Consider the following 23,318-nt stretch of genomic DNA (forward strand, 5'->3'; position numbering starts at 1 on the left):
GAGGTGTTTGAGGCTTGCATAATTTATTCTTAGCCTGGGGTATCAGGTAAACTAGAGTTAAATTATTCATATATCTTTATTAAAATGTGTTTGGGACAAGGAGCTTGCTTTTAAAATAAATTAGGAACCTTCAGTAGGTATGTTTTGATGATGCTTTTTTGGTTTTGTTTGGGGCAGTTCAGCTGACAATTTGCTGGTTTGTAGTTTGGATGCAAATTACTCAAATGCTTATTTGACATTTGCATATTAGACAAGCCTGATTATTTAAAAAACAAAGAAAAATAAACCAACTAAAACATAATGTCCTGATAAACATAGTCTCACAAGCATTCTCGGTTGAGTGTACAGTCAAGTGTGAGAGATCAAGAAGAGATGCTGTAAATCTTGCTGTTTCTTCAGGATGCAGCATGTTGCTTTTGATTTTCTCTCATGTTTGCTCCTCTGTGATTGACTTAGAGGAGTTGTAGTGGTGGGAGGGAAGATTTTAGGAGTGTGTTTTCCCTGCCTCTCTGTTCTGGGCTGGCACTTGAGTAACTCTCAGGACTGGTGTTTTGATCTTGCAGATTAATGTTGTCCTTCTAGGAAGAGCATGCATTACTGAGGGATAGATTCCCTATGGGATTATAGGAAGGATTTATCATTTTGAAGAACCCTGTTCTCAAGTGCATAAGCATTTTTATTCTATACTTCATTAATAGCAAAAGAGAGTTTGTTTTAAAAGATTATTTTCTGGACATAAGGTAAGTCACTAATACAGTGTTTTGAATCTCTGTTTCAAGACTGAATGTAATGTCTCCTCTCTGGAATGTTCAGCTTTTAATTGGTCACTTGCTTTCACAGAGTTCATTAAATTGATATTGATACTGCTTTTGTTTGAAAGTGCATATATAGTTTGGAAATGCCTGTTACTGATTTTTTTTGCCTTTTTTTTTTTTTAATTGCAGTCTATGACAATATTTGTTTTTAAAAAATAATTTTGGAAAAGCAAATTTTATTAACTGACTTTCTGGTTCCAGGAAAAAGAATGGGAGTTTTATTACTTGCCTTCACTGGGGCAGAGTTTCATTTGTTGTGAACATATTGAGTCTTTGCCATTAATTTCAAGTACAGTTATGTGTGTTTCTCAGTGAAGCACCATTTCCACTGTATCTTATTAGAAATACTTTAAAGCAGTTTGTTTGACCTCTAGTGTAGAGCTGTGAAATTGCACCCTGTTGACCTGAAAATATCTTATATTTCAGAAAAACCAGTCTCCCCCAAATCAGGTACATTGAAGAGTCCACCTAAAGGCTTTGATACATCTGCAATTAACAAAAGTTATTACAATGTGGTGAGTGATCATTTTTTCCTCCATATGAGCTGTTATATACAGTAGAATGCCATTTAACTAAATGCTCTTATCTGCATTAAAAAAAAGCAGTCTTGCTAGGAAGTCTCAAAACTAGATGGGGGTATTGGTGGATTCTCATATAAACAAGACTGTTATTAGTTTTATAGAATATCATATGTGAATTTTTAAAATGGTGCAAAATTATTGTCTAAAGTAAGTGAATGATTGGCATTTATATAATATTATGCTCGTTTTACTTGTTTTGCTAGTTGTTAATTTCCCTTTTCTCTTCCATCCCTTACATGTGCCATCAATGTTCCCCAGTCTCTATAAATTACTGAAGTTCTGCTGTGTTAAAATGATTAAGAATATCTTTGTCCTTTTTGTTGAATAAGAGATTGTTTCAAAATGTTCCGTTTTCTTCCTTTGTATTTATGCTTGTAAATAAACTCTGTTGTTAACTTAAGGAACCTCTCTCCCTTACATGGTGGATAGATTTCACAGCAAGGCAGTACAGCCAGAGTGTGCCTTTAACACACCCCCAAGAATTCTTAACCAGGAATTCTAGCACTCAGACCTCTTTAGTAGATGCATGTAAGAAACATATCCAGCTTTAAGTGTGTTGGAACCATGTTGAGAATTTTTATTGAGTGGATCATTGGGAAGCAAAAAAGCATCTTACTGTTTTTGTTAAGCACTGCTCCCTGCTGGTGTAAAACCAAACCACAACCTTTCTTTCCCTTTTCTTTCAAGCAGCTGTCATGGGTTTTCATTTTATATGTCAGTTTTTAAAAAGCATCATGAAGTATCATTTTCTGCTTTCATCTTCTGTGGTTGTGGCATGAATAGCACCTGGAAGAACAGAGGTGTTTTGTCTGTAGTCCCTAATTGAAAGCTATGAAGCAACCTCCTGCTCCTCCATCAGGCTTGGTTCCTGCCTCTGCCACTAGCTGCAATTCTGTGGTGAAGGGAGGGCTGCAGTTTTTTGGCTACTGCATCCCACAATTGCTAGTCACAATGGAAAGCACCTGTGCAGGCACACCCTTCCTTCAAACTGCAGGAAGTAATGATCTCACTGTGGGATACCCAGTGACAAAACAGTGGATTGGTTTCATTTATATTTTTTTCACTGTATCTATTTTATAGTCTTTTATTTTTCTGGAGCTGTTGCAGTGTGTAGAAGCAAATTGTTGTTTTGATGGTCAGACATGATTTTCAATTCAAGTAAACTGAAGTGAATGCAGGACAGGAGAGGATTTAGTTCCTTCACCTGGTAGGAGACTGGTCTTACTTATGCTTAATCTGTATCTATATTGAGTTTTTAATCAAAATAGATTGGCAGCTATCTTGAACATCAGTCCTTTATATTTGGGGTTTGGTTTAATTAATTAATTTATTTACTTATTTAAAGTAATTGGTAAATACATGCCTCTTTTACAATTTTATATTAATTTTTTCCTGATAGATCTTATCATGATGAAAAGTAAGAGTTTCAGCTGTTTAATTTGGGCTTAGCTAAAACTCCAGTTTGACTCTGACCAAAATGAATTGAATCTTGTGGTGGCATGTTTTACTTTGTAAGAGTAACATTGGCAATTTGAGAGGTGATAGTGTACTTCAGTGAAAATGATGGAAAGTAAGTGTTGAATTTGTTCAGGCACCTAAGCTATAATATACCCTATGATTTTGAAATATCACCTTTGGTTTGTGTGATTTTTATAATTGTTCCCTGGATAACCTGTTAAAATCGTGGAGGCTCAAGCTACTATACTTTGGGAAATACAGCTATAGGTGGCTTTTAAAGTAGTTTAATTAAAAAACAAACAGAAAACCACCAAACCCTAGTGACCATCATATACCGACTCCTAGAATTAGTTTATTGTTCATCTTGCTTAGGTGCAACTTTCTCGGTGCACTTGACTTGAAGTAATGAGATGCCAACTGTTTTGACTGCTAGTTACTTACTAACTGTTGATGACATTGCAGGGGGTGAAAATGACTAGTTCATAATAATGTACAGATATGCTGTAAGACCCTAGAGTTCTGTTCTTATGTCTGTCTGCAATGAATTGGATAATTGCCTTGTTTTCAATTTTTTTCAACAGTGTGGCAAATACCCCTACTTTTTTTTTTAACTCACTGTTTCATTCTTCTGGTTTAGAAAATGAGAGGCTGTGCTGTAGCATGCCCATTGTTTCAGAGAAGTAAGACAGTACTGCTGTGTCTGAAAACTAAATTAGACATGTTGACATTTAGATTTTCTTGAAATACATTGTGTGCTTCTGATGGCAATATGTCTATAAAATATTTTCAATTATTATTAAATATGTATGATTTTTACATGTTTTACATGTGGATAAGGCAAACAGCAAACCTGTTCACTGAAGTGAAACCTCAGTTTAACCTCTGAGTTGAGTTTTTGTTCTGTCTTAATACATAAGCTGCAGACATGAGACTTCCCTGTGCTATATGACATCAGTCTGTACTGATAATAAAGTTGAGGAAAAAGCAGAAGAGCTCCAAAAAAACTTTTGGCAACTGGTAGCTGAAAGGATGTAGCTGGAGTGAAGGAGTAAATGTTAAAATCTGTGTTAAAGGCTCTCTTGACAACCAAGCTTGAAATTGAGACTGGTACTCTGGGACCACATAATATTTTTGAGTTGTGGCTGTCCCCACATGGGGATGTGCTGAGACCCTATAAACCCTCATGGTTATTTGTTGCTGTTTCCCCTAGGGAGGGTTTTGGGCAGGCAGCACCTCAGGGTACATCTGATGAACTGAGGACAAAATCAAAGGCAGTTCAGAAAGTGGTAGGAGAGGTTCCCTTTCTGGGAGGAGGGCTGGGATAGGCCAAGGGAAGGGTGCTTAATGTGAGGAGGAGACTGCTTTCCCTGCTTTCTTCTGCTCTTCGCCTCCTTATAAACAAGTTCTTTATTTCTGTGGATTCACAGCTCCGTCTGGAGTTTGTGAGACATAGCACATGCCTTCTAGTCTCAGTGTGCTTAATTAATTGCTCCTTGCACTACGTGTTGCTGAGAAGACAGACATTTGTTATATATGTACATTTGGCCTGGTTCAGGAATTCAGGTTAGTGGAGAATGCAGAGGTTTTGTCCTACATAAAATGGCACAAATCTACAGTAGTGTGTAATATGAACCAGACTCGTGATGAAGCTTTTTAATGTAGAAGTAATTTAGTAGCCTATTACTGAAGAAGTGGGTGTATTGTTGCATGTTATTCCCTGAAGACAGAGCAGGCGTTACTCTGAGTTTTATTTTTACTTGAGATCCCTTGAGAATTTATAACTTTGTATCCAAAATAAAGTTAGGTTCTCTCCATTTACAGTTGCTTTGAGATTAGGTAGCTGTTCTAAAAGCAGGTGAAGAAATGGGCAAATTTCTCCACAGTTACGAGTATTTGGATGACCTTGTTTCCTTTTAAGTGTTTGAGAAGTAGTGGAAAATAAACTCTCCTTTTGAGGCCCCACTTTTAAAGTTGGATCAAGTTGTCTACTGAAGTTCATGTAAGTTTCTGAGGACCCTCAAGATATGGTATACTTGTGCAGTGCTTTACACTGCCGCTCTCAAAGGCTTGTTTTAAGGAGTTCATTGTGCAAATTCTCGCGATCCAGGAAAATTACATACTGATCACCATTTTGCTCAACTGTGTGATATTTTGGTTGACTGCCATACTACTATGATAAAATATGAATGTGCTACAGGATCATACTCAAGTGTTTCTCTGAACTCTGCCTTTTCTCCCATTGATTTGGAAGGCGATCCTCTTTATGTGGGTCATTTTAAATCCATTTTTGGGTGGTAGTTATGGCCTTAAGGAGATGGCTGAGGTTTTGTGTGACAGAATAGTTAACCATGCTTGAATTTTCCACGCTGTGTGATTGAGAGAGCTGGTGCTGTATGAGCTCAGTTGTCTGTGCCTGCCATTCATCAGTGTTACGGACTGCAAGAGCTGCCACTTCAATGCTGCTCTTTTGGTCCTCGGTCGTATCTGTGCAAATGTTGTGGTGGAGTTGTGGAAACAAGGTCTTCGAGGTCTCATGGGGTTGTGCAGCAGCCAGAATGTGCAGAGAGCAGGAAAGGGAAGAAAGGTGATTATTGGATCATGCGGACGAGATGTGGATATGAGGAATGTAAGGGATTTCTGGTGCCAAAATACCAAATTGCAGTACTGACTACTTGTCACTTCAAAGCACAGTCCAAGAGTTTAATCCTCATAGCTTCTCAGTGAGGTAGGTAAGTCAAGCTGGAATAATGCAAGATATCACAGAAATTGTTTTAGAGCTATATAAGCAAGGTTATTCTTTAAAAAATATATTCAAAGTGAAAAAAAAAAGTTGCATGCAGTGGAAACTGTACTTGTAAAAAGAAAGGGGGATAGATTTAATGTGTTCTGGGCACTGTTTAAACTGCATATATCTCAAGTACTGTATAACACTGTGAACTACTAGAATAACAAAGATGTATAAGTGCATCTGGTACTCTGCACAGGTTTTGTAGCCTAGTTTTTATTTAGAGTGACATTAATTTTCCTCTTTCCACTAATTGTCAGGTTGCTAATTCTAGTTTTTCAAGGTTTCTTCTTATTACCTTCCCCTGCCCTTAAGTACTTCTTTTTCTTCCAATCCCATGCTTTCCATATGGCAAAGAAAATCCTCAAAGAAAAATCCAAACCAGCACAAGGAAAATAATGAAGTGTGTCCAACGTGAAACTAGTTTTATTTCAAGCTTTTCAGACAGCTGTTTATAGCACAGAATGGAAGTAGTCTTTGAGAAAATGGGGCAGTGGTGCAGTCTTTCAAGATCTCTAGCGAATCTGTTGATTTTTATCTTTCAGTGTCTTTTAATACTGTTTAGTTCTTCATCAGGACACTGTGGTTTTGTCCCTGACTTTCAGTCTCCTTTTCCCTACTAATTTTTCCTGCCACTGTAATGACTTTGGGCTGGGAGATTTTTGTGGGAAAAACCATATAGAAAAAGATTGGTCTTGCACTTAGTTTTGAACCTCATGGATCCCAAGTACTTTTATATTACCATTTCAACGATTTGCTTTCTCTGTTTTATATCTACAAAAGAGAATATGGGGGTTAGTTAATGCTATGATTGGCAGAGATATTTTATTTCCCTGGTCTAAACAGTCAGAAAAACCCCTTAGCTTTTTTAAAATGTGTGCCCATATTGTACTTTCTGCTGTAATTTCCTAGTTAGTAGCCATAACTTTCCCTGTGACATTCTTCTGTCACAGTGTTTAGCAGAGAATGGAGACATTTTAATCTTCAGTTCAGGATTCAGACTTGCAACAAAAGAATGAACTCAAAAATGGTTTCTCTCTCTCTCTCCCCAAATGAATAGAAGCATTCAAGGAATAAGCAGAATCAATGACACCAATGAAAGGAGCAGTGAATTCTTCATTGACATACTGAACTATTTAAAGTTATTTCATCAGGTTTGCATTTAGGAATGAATGGCTTTTTTTCCTTCCTAAGAAAGAGTATTGACTACAACAGTGAATAATGCACTCAATTACAGTTGTTCCTATAAATGCTGAAATGAGATATTGCTGTAGGCTTGACAAATATGGCATGTAACAAAATGAGGTTTGTGGTGTTGCTTATGACCAGTGAATAGCAATAAGTTTTTGAAGTTCAGCTCTGTTCACTGAACTGCATTTAATTCTGATGATTCTCTTGCTAAATAACTTTTTGGAGGCAAAAAATAATTTGCCTTCTAAGAGCAGAGTAGAACCTGATGTGATTGTATTGGAGGATATCCTAAAGCAGGCTCCCAAGAGATGGCCAGTAAAATATTTTCCTGTACATACCTGGGGTTATTCTAGTTGTTTGATTTATATTCAATCAAAACCCAAGTGTGTGCTGTATTTTATAAATACCAGGTTTTGCATCAATCTATTGTAATTTTCTTATGGTAGTGTACTCCCAGTGTGAGGTTAGGCAGCACTATTTAAAAAGAATGTAATAGTGCTAATTGTGTTGGTAAATTAAATTGGAAATTACTTGATCTTTGTAAATCTGTTAATATTCAAGTGTTCTAGCAGGTTGTTTAGTGCATCTAAGCACTCCACTAGCAGCATTAGTTGTAATGTGCTGTAATTGAGCCTGAGAAAATGACACTGTTCGTTTCCCTCGCAACTTCTATTGTGCTTTACCATCCTCTGATCTGTGACTGTTCTGAAGTACATAGGAGGAATAATTACCCCTGGCTTTGGAAGAAAGCTCTGTGTAATTCAAATTTTGCAATAAAATGTGTAGTGACTGTTAGCTTACCTTTTTTTTGTGTATGGCTAAAGGATGGCTCATCATGTGTGTAGTGTTTATTTTCCCTGTGAATTTCATAGATATATAGTATTCAGTGTTTTCTTGCTGATATTTGCATTTTTAATGTAGGAACTCTCATTTAAGTTTTTCTCATGCTAAATAAATTTTAGTGTGCTTTAAAACTGGTATTGATATATCTTAAAAAGTACCAATTAGCAATTGTCATTTATTGTAGGTGCTACAAAATATACTAGAAACAGAAAATGAATATGCTAAGGAGCTACAAACAATGCTTTCAAACTACCTGCGACCATTACAAGCCAGTGAAAAGTATGTGAGTTTTAAAATAAGCTTGAGATCTCTCATATATTGGGGAGGGTTAGCACGGTCAAAATGTCAATGTCAGTGTGAGTTTACCTCTGTGGACTGTGTGATTCTTGAGGCAGGGTTTACTTTTATTCAGTTTGCTTGCTGACTGAAACAGTCTGGTCCTTGATCTAAGAGCCAGCAAGCATTTTCTTTTCATGCAATAGATAGTATTAATGCACAGTTAGTCAATAGCTGCAAACCTAAACATGTTTTATTTGCTTTGGCTCCAGGTTAACCTTGACAAATACTTCATACTTAATGGGAAACCTGGAAGAAATAAGTTCTTTCCAGCAAATGCTTGTACAGTCTTTAGAAGAATGCACCAAGTAAGTACCATGCATACTGGATAGAGTAAAATTCTAACATGCAAATATCTTCTATTACTTTACTTGTTGCATCTTTTGTTGGGCATAGATTTTTTTTTTCCTCTCACTTCAAGAGTTGTTGCCAGAGCAGTACAGTAATAGATGTTTGGGGAATATATTGATTGTTTGTACAGATATATATTGGCCCTAGGATGCAATTGCAAAGGTAGAAATTTTGATACAGTTTAAAAGAAATTTATGAATTTTCATGATGCAATTCATCATGCAGTAGGGAAGTGGTGGTTTTAGTTTTGGGGGCATGAATTTTAAGTATTTGCTTCAAAGTAAGAGATCGAAAAAAAGAGGAGAGGAACCTTATGTGATGGTGGAACAGTGGAGAAGGAGGTAAGTGACTTGGATGAGGGACACTGTAAGAGAATGCTTGTGCTTGGTATTCTTCTGGCCTGAACAAAGGTGGTTATCAAAGTGTGCTGGAAGAGGTCTGCAGGACAGGCAGAAAGAGCAACCTGGATTAAATAGAACCCCTCAATGCTTGTCCTGTACCATATAGGAAGCGTGGAGCACAGAAAGAAGGGGATGAAGACACTTGTCCTCCTTCCATAATTTAGGCTGAAGTGATAATTTGGTATTTTTCAGCTTGTTACCTCAGCACTTGGATGTGTAAGAAAGAAGGTGACCATATTGCATTTGGGTTGTCCTAATAATTTCCTGAAATTCCACTGAAAGTGTAATTTATGTTCCTAACCTCAGTTGTGTAATTTTCCTTGCCTGTATTCTAGTTTTGTCTGCTCACATGGTGAGCTAAGGCAACTTCCTAATCCAAATTGTCTTGGTTTCTGCCAAGTTATTAATTTGAATTGCTACTGAGGGCTTAGACAAGTTTCAGTTTGCTGTGAGAACAAATTACTGTCTTGGATGGAGGAGAAAATACCTCTTTTGGCAACAGTGAGCTTTAGATCACCTCAAGTATGTCTTGTTTTGACCTCTCCCTCTTCTCCCCTGAGCTGCTCTGTGTGAAGAAGCAGCCTTGTCATGAAAAAGTATAAGCTGCATCTCCACTAGGCACTAACATATGCCTGTTATGGTTGCTGACTTCAGATCCCATGCCCTCCTACCACCTGCCTTCTGTCCCTCTCTCCTGCCTCTAGACAACTTAGATCAGAGAGAGGGGAAGGGAGGATGGGGTGTAGTTCAGATGACAATTCAGCAGTGTAATGGAAACATTTTTGAAATGGTCTGTCTCTCATGCTGTGAGAAAGAATGATATTCATTCTGGCAAGTTTGACTTGATCAGTTAAATGTCTAAATCTCTGTCCATTTGTCAACATACTCAAATGTGTCCTTTTTTTTTCTTGTCACTGCTCTTTGTTGTGTTATTTGCTTTTTACCATGATTTTGTTTCTTTGTGTCAGAAGTTAGGGAAATTAAGTACTTTGCGTGGAACAGACTGTCATCTTTTAAAACTTTCTTTTAAGGTGGTCTTAAAAATGAGAGGAGAAGAGTATATACCTTTAAACAAATATTAATGCAAACTTCATTTTAAACTGGAGTGTCAGTTAATGTGATATCACAATGGAGCTTCAAGCTAAGAAAGCTCCATTAATAACTCTGTTTGGCTCTCTTAAAGCACCTTTTCATAAGCACCTTTCCTTTATTTCTTCTTTTTGCTAAGTGAAATGTTGCTGTGTAATAAACTAGGAACATACTGGATACTGGTAGGTAGGCAGAGAAAAGTGATGCCCTAAAATTACTGAAGCGTTATTGCAGACATTTTGTCTTATTTTCATTTCATAAATATGCTCATCATGCCGAGTTGTATTTTCAGTTTAATTTTCATCATAGCACATTAACTTGAGCCTACAGCATCCTTCTGTTTGGAATCTCATCCATTAATCCATCATGATTCCCATCATGTAGAAGAATGCTTGCTCTGCTGCCTTTTTTTTTTTTTTTTTGTCATTTTGCCATGTTTTTTTGGCTGGTGAACCTGTTCTGTAAACAGACTAGCTCCAGGGCTGAGAATAGATTTATCACTTTATTTTATTTTTGGCAGAGAGCTTATAGTTCCATTATTGAGGCACTTCATATTGCAGCATCCGGTGTGGTGTTTTATTCTAACTTGACATGTCAGAATGACCAAATGCTGTTGTCCTGCCAATTGTAATGCTGCCAGCCTACCTTGCTTGACAAATTCCTTTTCTTGGGCATGAAAGTTGAATGCTTTTTGAATTCCACACCCACCTTGAGACAGTTTGTCATTTGAGTTTTCTCTTTAACAAATCCTGGGATGTACTTCAGTGGCAGAAACTTTCCTATGCTTTCCTCCTTTTTGTCTGCACCACTTTGGCTTATTTAATCCTTGTGGTGTTAAACTTTTTGGGTTTTTTTTTTTCAGAACGTATGTCATTGTAGTGGGTTCTTTGTGTATTTCAGGGGAAATAGTTGTTTGGATACAGTTTGGGTTTAGCTGTGTGCCACCCTCTCACCCTGCCCACAGCCTTGAAGGTCTTCTGGTTCATTGCTAAAGGTTTGTCCTCTTTGAACTTGTCCAGGTTGGGGTTATTTCCACCTTTGTAACTTCTCTTCTTAGTTTACCAAACAGAAGTGGCACATGGAATAAATCTAACTAGCACTGAGGGAGAATCTTCTGGCTGATAGGCTTCAAAGGTGCTTGTTTTTGGCTGATCAGCTTCCAGTGCACTTGGTTCATGGATGGAAAAGAGCTGTAGCACACAAGGCAGAGAGATGCTGTTGGAGTCTTCAGCTGTGAAAGAGCAGATTTCTGACTGTGAAACAGAGTGAGAGTGCTCCGTGCTCTGGTCTCTTGAAGACAAAAAGTGGTCCAGTGCTCTAGGTCTCATTCCAGGTCTGTGGTCCTGTGCCATAGATCAGTTCTGCAGCAGTTCACACAGCAGAAGAGCTCTGCAAACAAAGTCAGCGTCCATCAGGTGATCTCTGGCCTGATTGAAGTGATCTCTGTTGGAAGTGTTGCTCTGTGGGTATTTTTGTAGCAGGAGGTTGAACCTGATTTGATCTCCTGCTCCAGAAAAGGTTCTTCCATTCACCTGGAAGTAGCAGCTGTCAGTGTATGGCTGCACTTCTCAGTAAGGAGGGGGACACATGGTGTCCAACACATGTTGACGCCAGCCTGCATGGACTGCTACATATAATCTCCTCTGTAGCAAATTGAAGCCTTTTACATAGTATCACAGACTTACCTCCTTGCCCTATAACAGCCATGGCTGGGGTTTATCCTCTCTTACCCTCATGTCTCTGCTCTTGCAGTCGCAGTAAGTGTGTTGTCTTGTTTTGTGTTTAAATGCGAGCAGATTCTTCGTGTTTGGGGATGATCCTGAAATGGAATGGAATTTAAAAAAAAACACAAAACAGGCAAGAGGCCAGAGTGTGAGGGGGAGACTATTTAAGTATAATACAAAACTCATTAGTATTTCAGGTTTGGTTTTGGAGTGCAGATACAAACTAAGTCTGTTAAGCCCCAGTATCATCCTTTACATTTGGTCATCATGAGTATCAACAGAAATAAGGCTATGAATACTAAGGGAATTTGAATGCAGTATCTTTAGATATCCTGAAACAAACATGCATAGTAACTGATGTCTGAGAGCTAAGACAATTAGACAATTAGTGAAAGGTGTGGTAGTGAAGAGGGTGAAAATCTGAAGGATTGGGAATAAGTTGAATAGTGCCTCAATTTGTGCAAACGGTAGTTCAGAAAGTTGCAAAGTGGCCCCTTATATCAGTAACCTTGTTAACAGTGAAGCCTCAGGACATAACCTCTAATCTTATGTTTCTTCACAAACAGCACTCTTTGGAGTCATTAATCACAATTGTCCCATCATAATTTTTACAGACCATTACTTCTCATGGGTCTTCTCTGCTATCAGCTTTTACGTTCAAGACATTCATTGTACTGACCTCCTGCAAACATGGCAAACTTACCATTGATGCTTCATCTCCTTCAAGAGCTGGAATCCTGCTGTTTGTCTTTGTGTGGGATGAGATGGAGAAGCAGAGAAAATGCTACCCTGATAATTTAGTTTCCAGGTTGTGGCAGGTTCTGCAGGCAGCTGCCTGTATAAATATACATATATTTATGCATGCACACATATATATGTATAGCAACATAGATTCCTTCATGAGTGACACCCTTACGGTAACTACACAGTCAAATGAAATTTAGGGAGGTCTGCTCTTTTCCTTGCAAAAAGAAAGCATAAATGCTGATTACATTTTGTTACCTACTTTTCTTTTAAAATTGCCTCTGTTAGTTTCTGTTTAAATTTATTTGAATTAATCACAGTTTCCACAGCCTTTCCCAGAACATTGTAATGTCCACTGATCCCAAAAGTAAGGCGGGTTTTTCAGAACACACAGGACATGATTAGACATTCTGAATTGTCACCCTTTTTGTGTCAGCTGCCGGTGTAGCTTTAGTCCAGTTCTGATTGCTGGTTTTGATCAGTCTTAAAATTAACCTTGTTGTTCAATTGCACTTAATTTTTATTTCTTTCTTCAAATTGCCATTCACTGGGCATCCATTGTAAGTCTGGAGAAACAAAACTGATAGCTGTTGGATGCAATTCCAACAAGCAGACAATGTTAGGTAGTTTAGATATTGTCATATGGTGATTCCTCTGGCGTGTGTACAACAGCAGAGGCTTTGTTGTGTTTCTTTTACATTTGCAAATAGAATTAAAACAAGTATCTGGCCTTTTTTAAACTGAAGTTGGTATAACATATATATATGTGTAAATATTTATATGTGATTCCCTTTTAATTAAAATGCCGGATATGAGAAGAATGTTGGGATGAAAACTTCAGAATAAACTGTAAAATAACTATGCTCTTTATGGAACACATCAGTTACTAAAAGGTCTATATGATGTGGTGATAGGCATTAAATTGATGTTTTTCCAGCAGGTAAAGGAGGTATAGATAGTTTATCTGCTGAAAATAGTAGAACACTTGCACTAATGCATGGATTAGAAAAGTCAAAGGAGATGAGTTACCACCCTGTTATAAAGTCTGTGAAATATCATAATTCAGCAAAGAATGTGCAATATAAAGTGGCAATGCATGTGCAACATGTGAGAGAGAATAATGTCAGTCTTTGATTCTGCTAAAAGAACAGCAGACTGAGAACACACAGATGTCTGCTTGGTGCAAACAGCCATAATTCACCCTCCACCCCCATCACTACAGTATGAAATGGGAATTTAACCATTTTTAGTAACTGTTTATTGGAGCCTCTTGCTATTTAATACTGAGTTATATGCCTTGAGTATGCCTTCAGAGTTTTAGACTTTGGCTGCATCTATTACTCCAAGAATGTATTATTAGCTCATGCTAGATTTATTAAAGGGGGCCAGCTGCTAGGCAGGAAATGCTTTTTGGCAAGGCTGTAAGAAAAGCATTCCCTCAGTATGCTGGGGAATGCCCTTGGTTTTCCCCTAAACACCTGCAAAAGCAGACACTCTGTTGATTTCAGATATTGATTTTAGAATTTAAACTTAAAAAAATAAAAAAGATGCAGACTTATATATAAGCCCTAGCCTTTGATATAAGGAGTGTTGATAATGTGATCAGTGTTTATCTGGCATGATGTGTTAGCTGGGGATTCAGCTGTCATTTTCTGGGTGTCTGTTATGAATGCTGCTTTCAAATCAGGGAGTGTGTTTCTCCTGACTCGCTTTTGGAACACCTTTACAGTCAATTTTTACTTCATTTTGGGTTGTCTTCCCATACTGTGCAAAGGGACTGAACAGCTTAATAGGAGACAGACTTACTATTTTGGAATTTGGGGGAGTATTTCTTGGGATGAACTTTGCATTTTGACTACTATGAGCAAACCTAAGGACTGGGACAAGATGACTGTGTTTGAGCAGAGTGGGAACGTCCCCTGCCTGGAAGAGTGATTGTCCTGGAAAGCTGAAGGGTTTATTTCCTCCTGAAGTTCACCAGAGTATTTATCACTTTTTTTTAGAGGGAGTATGCTAAATATTGATGTTTAGGAACTTTCTGTACATGTCTGGGACAACTACAGAAAATACTGACCTTAAAAAAAAAAAATCTTTTTCAGGAAAAAAAATAATCTTCCAGAAACAATTTTTGGCCATAATCTTAGAATGAAGCTTTTTGACTGTGCTAACAGTATGTGCATTGAGTACTTAGTGAGGGCTCATTTAGCTTTACAGCTAATGTGAAGAGTGAAGTACTGGTTTTAAGAGTAGTTAAAAAGATAACAACAGCAAAATCCACTGTCATATCTTGCAAAGAAGCAAAAATTTAGCATATTATGTTAGGAGATGCAGCCTTTGTGCAAGGAGAGCAAATGCATGGAGAAATTAAAACGTTTCATCTTGCACATATTGTACAGTGATTTAGACAAGGTGTCAGGAACAAGTTTGTAGTCTAGGACTGATGAAAGCTTAGTGGCCCATCGTTTAGTTAACTTCAGTGTGGGTTATACAATTGACCATACAGCCTTCTGCTGAAGAGGCTTAGTCCTTCAGGTGGGAGCTGCTCTGTAGAAAAGAGGAGTTTCATCCCTTCTGCCACCCTTATGTTACTGCACAAATCCAAAACATGGTCCCCTACCAGCCACTGTGAAGAAAATTAACTCTACCCCAGCCAAACCCAGCACACAATATAGACTGCTGTTCTGGGAGTTCATTTATTTCTCTGTCTGGTTGATATTACAGCATTTTCATCTTTATTGCTCTGGTTTTAGGTTGCCTGAAGCTCAGCAGAGGGTTGGAGGATGTTTTCTAAATTTGATGCCACAAATGAAAAGCTTGTACCTTACATACTGTGCCAACCACCCATCAGCAGTAAATGTCCTCACAGAACACAGGTATGTTAACTTTGTGGTCTTTTGAGTCTGATACAAAAATGTGTGTAGCACACACTTGAGTTGTAAAGCTGTGATGGTTGCTTTTGACATGTTTGGTGTGGTAGAACTTGTTTGAGGAAAAAAAAACTTACATTTTTAAAAAAAAAGACAAAATGCCCCATAAAACAAAGTTTTTTCATGTGATCAGGACAGCTTGTCACTGTTGGCAGTGTATTATCAACTATTTGAGAGAATTTTTTTCATTGAAAAAACACATGCTGGACTCTGAATATGTAAAACAAACTTTTCTTCTTGTCATCTTTGTTTTAAAAATGTTGAGATCAAAACAAGTTTGTGAAATTATGGCATAACTGACACGACTTAGGCTTCTTAGACAGTTGGTGCATTGTAACTTAGCCCTGTAAAAGCCTGTGTATACTTAACTTTATAGTGGTATTATACCCTCAGCTTTACTTCTGAGTGATGTGAAAGAAGTGTGAGTTTTACAAAATTACTATTTTCTGTAGAAAGTAGGATGCTTAGTTAACACGATGTAGGTTGCTCAGCTTTTGGACAGACCTTAAATTTGCATAGAAGATGCCCTGTATCACCTTGAGGGAAAAATACTGAGGTGAGAATTTGATGGAAGAAGTCAGCTTTCACAAGCTTTTGCTATATACTTTTATTCTGATGACCCTTGTGGTGAAGCAGCTGTTATTTTGGGTTATTTATGCTTGCTTGTGGTGCAGGACAGAACCATGACTTCTTGGAGGTTAGATACAGGACAAATTCTAGCAGGATATATGTTCATTTTGCTTCACACACCCCTCTCCTTTTTGTCTTGTTGCGTTGGACTAAAGTAAAGGTATTTTGAGGAAAGATATTATTTACTCATAGTATTATGAAGATGAAAAACCTCCTAGTTACCAAATACTCTGAACTTTCATTTATGTTAGTAATACATGTAACTATATTCCAACCCCAGCTGGAAAAATTGAGCTCAAATTCACATTACAGTACAGGCAGAAAGAAGGTAATTTTTTGTCATTAAAATTCAGGAAGACAAAAATATGTTTAAACCCCCCGATGAAATCCCTGCATGCTTGCTTTCAAATGACCCTCTTCTAGTACCATTTTCTGTAAATCGTTTTTAATACTCTTGGGCTTAGGTTTTTTTATTTGAGTCTTTATGCTCTTTCCATACAGAGGTCTGGGATTTAACCTATAAATGAAAGATGGCTGTGATAGCAAAGTGATCTGCTACATTTCTTTAGATTCAGGGATATCCGTAAAGGATTATCTAACTTTCAGAACTCAGAGAAATGGTGGTAGAAATGTGAGGGACAAAAGCTGTTCGTTCTGCAAATGGAGAAGAGAAGCATTTCTTCTCTTTCATGTTTCTTTTTGTGTAGGTTGTCCTAAGAAAAAAATTCGGCTTCAGGTCTCTTAAGTCAGCTTGACACCAAATCCTGGTGAAGACAATATAAGTATCATAGAGGAGTTAAGTAATTTGGATGTGGAAGTTTGTTCGTATTGGATAGCTCAAGGGAAGAGAAGCTGAGATAGACAATTTTCTGTTGAATGCTATTGTGCTACCAGGCATGAGTCAACAGAATTGCATCCTGTTCTTTCTAATTACCCCACTTTTGTTATTCTAATACCTTAATTTTTGTTGTTCAACATTACTGTAGGTAGCAAGTGGCTTGACTAAATATTCCTGTTGAGACAGCTGCCATGAAGAAATCAAAAGTGGCTTTAAGCAGTTCAGAATCTCTTCCTCTCAGAATGCCAAAAACTTTTAATTACATTGTTTCAAAATGGGGGGAAAGAGAGAAATAACAAACTGGTTGGAGGCATGAAGAAATTAAAAATATTCAAAACTGTCTCTTTTTTTAGCTGAGATGGTTTTATTGTGTAAAAAATCCTCTATAAACCTTTATTTAAAAATTGCTGTGAGGTTTGAGGATAGCCATGATTGGTAGTAATGGTGAAACAATTACACTGCTGTTCATTCTGGATAAAATACCAAGGTTTAAGGTTTTTAAGAAAAGGCAATGTTATGTTGGCTGTTTTGTCAGTATAATTTAAGAAGAGGGTCTAAACCTGTGTGTTTTAATACTAGCAAAAATAAGACAAAGAAATAGGTGTATGTGGAATACTTGGATTTTAATATCATATTTGTAGCATCTGTGCTATTCAGTAGCATTTTAGAGAAAAGGAAAAGGCAACTGTCTGGAGCAGTTTGATTTGGAACATAAATTCTTACTGTCTATAGAAGATTATTTCTTGCCATGAGCTCTGTGCAATTCATAAACTGAACACATATGCAATACCTGTACCTCTGAAAGCCTTTTTTTAAAAAAAACCTAGCAAATAATTTTTAAGTCAAATTCTTATATCACAAAATTAGTATTTTCTGCTCAGTTTATTAGACTACTTTTCCTGCGAACCCATACCAACAAAAAAAAGTCTTCTAGATAATTGCTCTAGATTAAGATTTATAAAAATTCTGTAAAATATACTATTTCTACTTTTTTTTTTTTTACTGTCACTGACTAAAAAAAGTTTTAAGGAAATTGGCTGAAGCATTAACTGTATTGTTTCCTTAAGTGATTGGCTCACATTGATTGTTAGCAGTTGTCTGGTTTGGTGGAGCATTACATATGGGGGTTTTATATGTCATTGTCTGAGCTATCAAGAGTATCAGTGTTTTAAGACCTGTTAAAATGTTGTTGACTCCTTGTAAAGGATCTGTGTGTATGTATAGGTAAAACATGGTATTAGTGTACTCAGAATTATTGTGCACTTCTAGACAAAAACTTTCTTTGAATAGCATTTTTGTGAAGTAGATTCTAAATAGCAGTACTTGGGATGGGGTTGGACATCTAAAAGGGGCATTGAATGTGACTTTTTTTTTCCTTTTTAAAATTTTTAAATGCCATCCAGTATGAATGCAAGTCTGTTTCCTCTTTATCTTTTGTCATTTGCTTCTTGATCATATTCAGCAGCAACATGGAGGCTTTTATTCAATTAATACAGAATAAGGGGTTGTGTGTGCATATATGTTCATGTATGTGCACGTTTATGTAAATACACAGTCTGGGCCAAAGGGGATAAATTATGTTATTTAAAGAATAAGATATTTATCATGTTCAAATCTTCAAAGCCACAAACATCTTTCATTTCATTAAGTTATTAATAGACTATTAAAAGACTTTTAAAATCATTGGAGACCTGAGGGTGTGTAAATGTGAAGATATGGGAGTAAAACCTAATGCAACCCATACATGAGTTCAGGTTCCAGAGCTATGTGGTTCTGAAGTCATATATGCCTCTGAAAATCACAGCAACAACAAAACCTTTCTATTAAGTTTGAGAACAGATTCTCTTCTTGGTTCCAGTTGTGGCTTTGTAAGTTTTATCCAGGTGTTAAAGTTGGTATGCAACATAATTTCTCCAATTTTATGCTGTCTTGAAATTTGGTAGGTACTTTTTGTCTCAGGAATTGTTTTGGAGCTATTGCATACTTTTTTCCAGAGTTTAAATTCCTTCTGTTTAATGAACCAAAAAGGATTAAAGGATTAAGTAATTTTTCCTCAGATCTGTCATTTTATCTTGTAATTGTGTCTTAAGCCACTGGCTAGAGCTGAAGAGCTGGATTTTGCTAGGTATGGTTGGGTGGTGCTCTGGCAGAGTTTGGCATGTTCTCATAGTGGCTGTAGTGCCACTGTACACCATCCTGTTTTATTTACTTTATTCCACAACAGTCCCAGCTTTTTGGCTGCATTTTATCAGGTTTGATTCTACTATCTTACAGTTTTGCTTGAAGATCCCAGTTCAAGTCTAAGGGTAGGTGTTCCAATTTCACTTGCTGGTGAGACCAGTACTGCCTTGAGTGTGTAGAGTTTAGTCAAACTAGCACTGTTCCTGTGTGTGCTTCTGATCATAGACATATGCTTGCCTTCCAGTAAGAATGAGCAACCGAAGGTGTGGAAGAGTGAATTTCCTGCAGATTAAAAAACCCAGTTGGATACAAAGTACAGAAATGGGTAATTGCAGGAGAATAAGGAGTGCCAGGAACATGAAATGTTACCTATCTGGGAAAGATCACAAGCAACAAAGTTCAGTGCAACAAGGAAGTCTAGCAAAAAAAAAAAAGAAAAGAGCAGGCAGAAGCTAGGACTGGGACTTCCTGTGGATGATATCCAAAAATGACAAGAGGAAAGATATTTGAGTATGGGACTTACTGAAGGTTGAATAACATAATTTAAGGAAACAAATGTAACAGTCCCCACTAATCAGTGGACAAAAAATTCTTTTGAACAAATATGGACAGTACAGACCCAATGTAGGCAGCATCAGGTATGTAATTTTGGAGGAGTAGAGTGGGGTGTTAAACAGTTTTACTTTGTTTAAACAGCAGTATCTTTATTTTAAAACACAGAGAAGAAAAATCTTCCCAGAAGAAAACTTAATTTGATGAAGAGGCAGTTGAAAATTACTAACACACACCTGCTTTTTTTATTTTGCAAAGTGGCAAATATCAAGCCAGTTCTCAGCAGCAAGAAAGTTATTCAGAAATCTTTACTTGTTGAAACATTTATTTTCCTAGATTCTTCTGTTCTCTTAGATAACATGTCCCAAACATATTCTACACTTGCATCACAGACCTAGCAGTCTGGATAAAATTTGTGGAGCTGGAACATCACAATTACTCTGAGTAACTGGAGCATGGAATACAGATCAGCTTGAGTCAGAAAACTCTTTGTGCCTCCCCCACTTTGGTGGATCCCTGAGCCTGCAAGTGTGCAGGCTGATGTCATACGCCAAGCAACAGTCCCTGGGAGAGGAGCTTGACTGGGAAGTTTAGCCCTAGGAAATTAAAAGCTGCAGTTGAGGGGTTGCTGAGCTAAGCTGTGTCACGACGCTCTCAAAATGCGGTGCCTGTGTGCAGTCCTCAGACCCCTCAGCAGTGATAGCTCGTGCTCCATCTATTACAAACAGAGACCTCCTTCAGAAGTGTAAGTTGTGATTTTAAATGTATACATTTTTAGTTCCTGAGTCTGCTTTCCTTAAGGTTCAATGGCCTTTTTTTTTCTTCTGTTACTTGCAGGCACATCTGAACTTTGTTTACTTCCCTCTTCCATTTTGATTTGCAGCTTTTGAGGCAGCTGTACTGAGAAAGATTTGAATATATTAATAGGGCTTAAAGACACTTTTCATTGTGACCTTTAAAATATCTCAAGCTGTGAACTAACTCTAGTCTGGAGTGGGGAGAACTCTTCAGCTTGAGATTTCAGAATAAATGAAGCACAGCATTTTGTATGCTTCTCTGCATTTTATTGTGTAAAGTGACGCAAGTAGTGAATTAAAAGTGTCATCTGCCTCTTTCTGAAAAGCTACTTGCTTAGGCAGTTGTGACTGAGTTGATGATTTCACTGTTCAAAAGATTTTCCTGTTCAGCTAAATGATAGCTTTTTAATTAAAACATACTCTTAGCTGTGGGCTGGAGTTTCATTTAGCATATACTGCCTAGGAGACTGTGGTACTTGCAGGCATCAATTGAAATTGTGACATGAAAGAGCCATTGTCTTTGGCAAAGCAGCTGACACAGACTGTTTTTTATGCTGCAATTAATTAAAAAATGGTTGTGAACTGTTGTCATGTTCAAACAGTATTTTAACCCACTCATTTATTTTTGAAAGTAAACCCTTCCATTATGTCCTGTACTGTATTTGTCATTTGTGACTAAATGAAAGACACTCACTTTAAGCTTTGGGCTAAAGTAACATCCACATTTTGATGGATATTTAATGTCCACAAAGCTGCAGAGGTGCCACGTTAATATAGCATGAGTAGAATGCTAAGGGGGTCTGCATGATGGAACTTCCCAGACAAAATTTGGGGTATTATTGTATTAAAGGGATGTGTGCCTGTATTCAGACTAGGGTTTGAACAAGCTGGCATGTCAAAACTTGTCAGAGAGAAGCGCAGAAGTGTATGAAAGAAAACATTGTCCTCTTGGGAATGTTGGGAGGAAAACGACGTCATTCAGTTTTAATTACACCTATTAACACTGCTCCCTGGAAAAGGCTTCCTGATGATGCCTTTGCTGAGCCTGTTTTTCAGGACTTTGTGTATGTTTCAAGTGAGCTGAGGTTTAAACTTGCTCCATAGGTTCCTATACTGTCATTAAGTAAAAAGGGTGATGATCAACACCAAGTGCCACTTGAGCAGAGGATGGCTTAACCACAGAGTGTATTTAGTTAAAGGGTTTGCAGAGTAGACAGTGCAAACAAGATAATACCAGGTTTTTATTTCAGGTTTCCAAGAATTTGATTTTAATTCAAGCTATAGTGAATTTTTTCCTGTTTTTTTGCACATCTATTTCATAATGCTGAAGTTGAAGAAATGGAACAACAATAATGAAAATAAGAAATGTGAATATGAGTGAAATGGTAACCAAAGCTCTTCCTACTTTAGAAGCATTAAAATTAAAGAAAAGGGGGAGGGGGAAGTCCAAGCATTGTCTTAGTGGACAGCACAGCAAATCCTATTTATATAATGCATTTATATGCACCCAACAGTATGGAGATGGCTGAAGAAATTAGGAATGGGGGTTTTTGCCCCTTAGCAGTCTAAGGGCAAAAATGAGCATTGTTCAGAACAGTGTTAAATTGAGTGGCCTGTGGTATTTGAGATTGGCACATCCTGTGGAAAATGCAGCTATGTTGGGGTGAAGGAGAATCTGTGTAATACACTTACGGATTGTGCTGCCTGAAATGGGGAAGAGTAGTAAATAGTTTTAAAGGGCAGAGTTGGTAGAATTAGGCAGCAGGGGCTGTGTCTGACTGAAGCAAACAAAATGCAAAGAATGAGTTTAAACAGCTACTTCTTCTTGATTCTTGTAAAAAATGTCTTTAAGAAGATGAAGTATGATGAAATATCAAGTACTGTGTGTAACCTGACTTTATGGTGCTGAAATGGGTGGGGGTGATTACAGGTGGAATTAATGGATAAAATAAAAAAGCAGTCACTTGCATGTGATCAGTGTCATATACATGGGGAATTGAAATTTAAAACCAATGAGTGCCTTCTGGCAGAAGGGCTTTCACAGGTGAACTTTGGTAAAGCTTTCTGTGTAAACTGGGTGTCATACCTTTATTACTTACTGAAAACAGTTTCTTTCCTTTTAACTGAGGCAGGAGGAGAGGAAGTGCCACCACACCATAGCCATGCAGCCTGATGCTTCAGTGAATTACCCTGAATACTTGACCTCGAAGTAGCTGGTAACACCATAAACCCAAGACATAGTTACAAGTCAAAATCTTTATTCTTGTTTAGGGTGCCAGTGCAGTCAGCTGTCAAGTTCTGAAGTGGTGTGATTTTTATGCTAAGCAAGGGCTGTGACTAAGAAAGCATTAGGCAGAGTAGATCTTCAGCCTCCAGGTATTCAGAACTGGCCAGCTTTACTTAATTTTAAATTTAAGCTCAAAAAGTACTTGAGTTTATCTGTGTTGCATTATTATAATTCTTTATGCAAGGTATTGTAGGAGGTTTTTCAATGTGTTTTAGTTCTGGCTAAAACCTGTCTGTGTCACAAGCTGATTTAGAAGGCCTGGAGTTGCTGATACATCCTGCTTAAGAGGGATGCAAGGTCTTTCCCAAGTGTGCCCAGCCCTTCTCTTTGCATCAGTAAAATTCACAGCAGGTGTTGAGAAATCCCCTCACCCTCTGTCTCCACTCTGTAATTAAGTGCAGCTGAAATAGCTCAAATATGTGCACTGAGGAGTGCCTGGGCCTTGTTAGAATGGGGACAGAAAGCTCTTGAAAGAGGTGGTGTGAAATTATGATGGGCCTGACAATCAGAAACAGTGCTGGATATACATAAGCAAAGTAGTATAAGTAAATTCCAATTAACTAATCTGAGACAGTACCCTCTTTTCTGTGAACTGGAGGAAACTTTGGTGTCTGGGAGGAGGGATGGTGGGTAAAGCACTTTTGTTGGGATGGGAAGGTCACAGTTCACAGAACTGACTCATTTAGGTTGAAAAAGACTTTTAACATAGCAGTGTTGGGTTAACAGCTGGATTCTAAGTCCACCACTAAACCAAGTGCCTCAGCACCATGTTTGTGTTCTTGTTCTGT

General features: G+C 37.6%; 1 protein-coding gene across 8 annotated transcripts in view; it reads left to right on the forward strand.

The window, feature by feature from the left end:
- ARHGEF7 (Rho guanine nucleotide exchange factor 7) overlaps positions 1–23,318 on the forward strand; it is a 119,300-nt gene that overhangs the window by 62,027 nt on the left and 33,955 nt on the right. For all 8 annotated transcript variants that reach the window (XM_069004229.1, XM_069004190.1, XM_069004198.1 and 5 more), the window contains 4 exons: positions 1,242–1,330; positions 7,858–7,952; positions 8,222–8,317; positions 15,069–15,191. In XM_069004229.1, coding sequence (XP_068860330.1) covers positions 1,242–1,330; positions 7,858–7,952; positions 8,222–8,317; positions 15,069–15,191 — 403 coding nt within the window. The remainder of the gene's footprint in view (positions 1–1,241; positions 1,331–7,857; positions 7,953–8,221; positions 8,318–15,068; positions 15,192–23,318) is intronic.

Source organism: Aphelocoma coerulescens, chromosome 1, assembly GCF_041296385.1.
Source record: "Aphelocoma coerulescens isolate FSJ_1873_10779 chromosome 1, UR_Acoe_1.0, whole genome shotgun sequence".
NCBI lineage: Eukaryota > Metazoa > Chordata > Aves > Passeriformes > Corvidae > Aphelocoma > Aphelocoma coerulescens.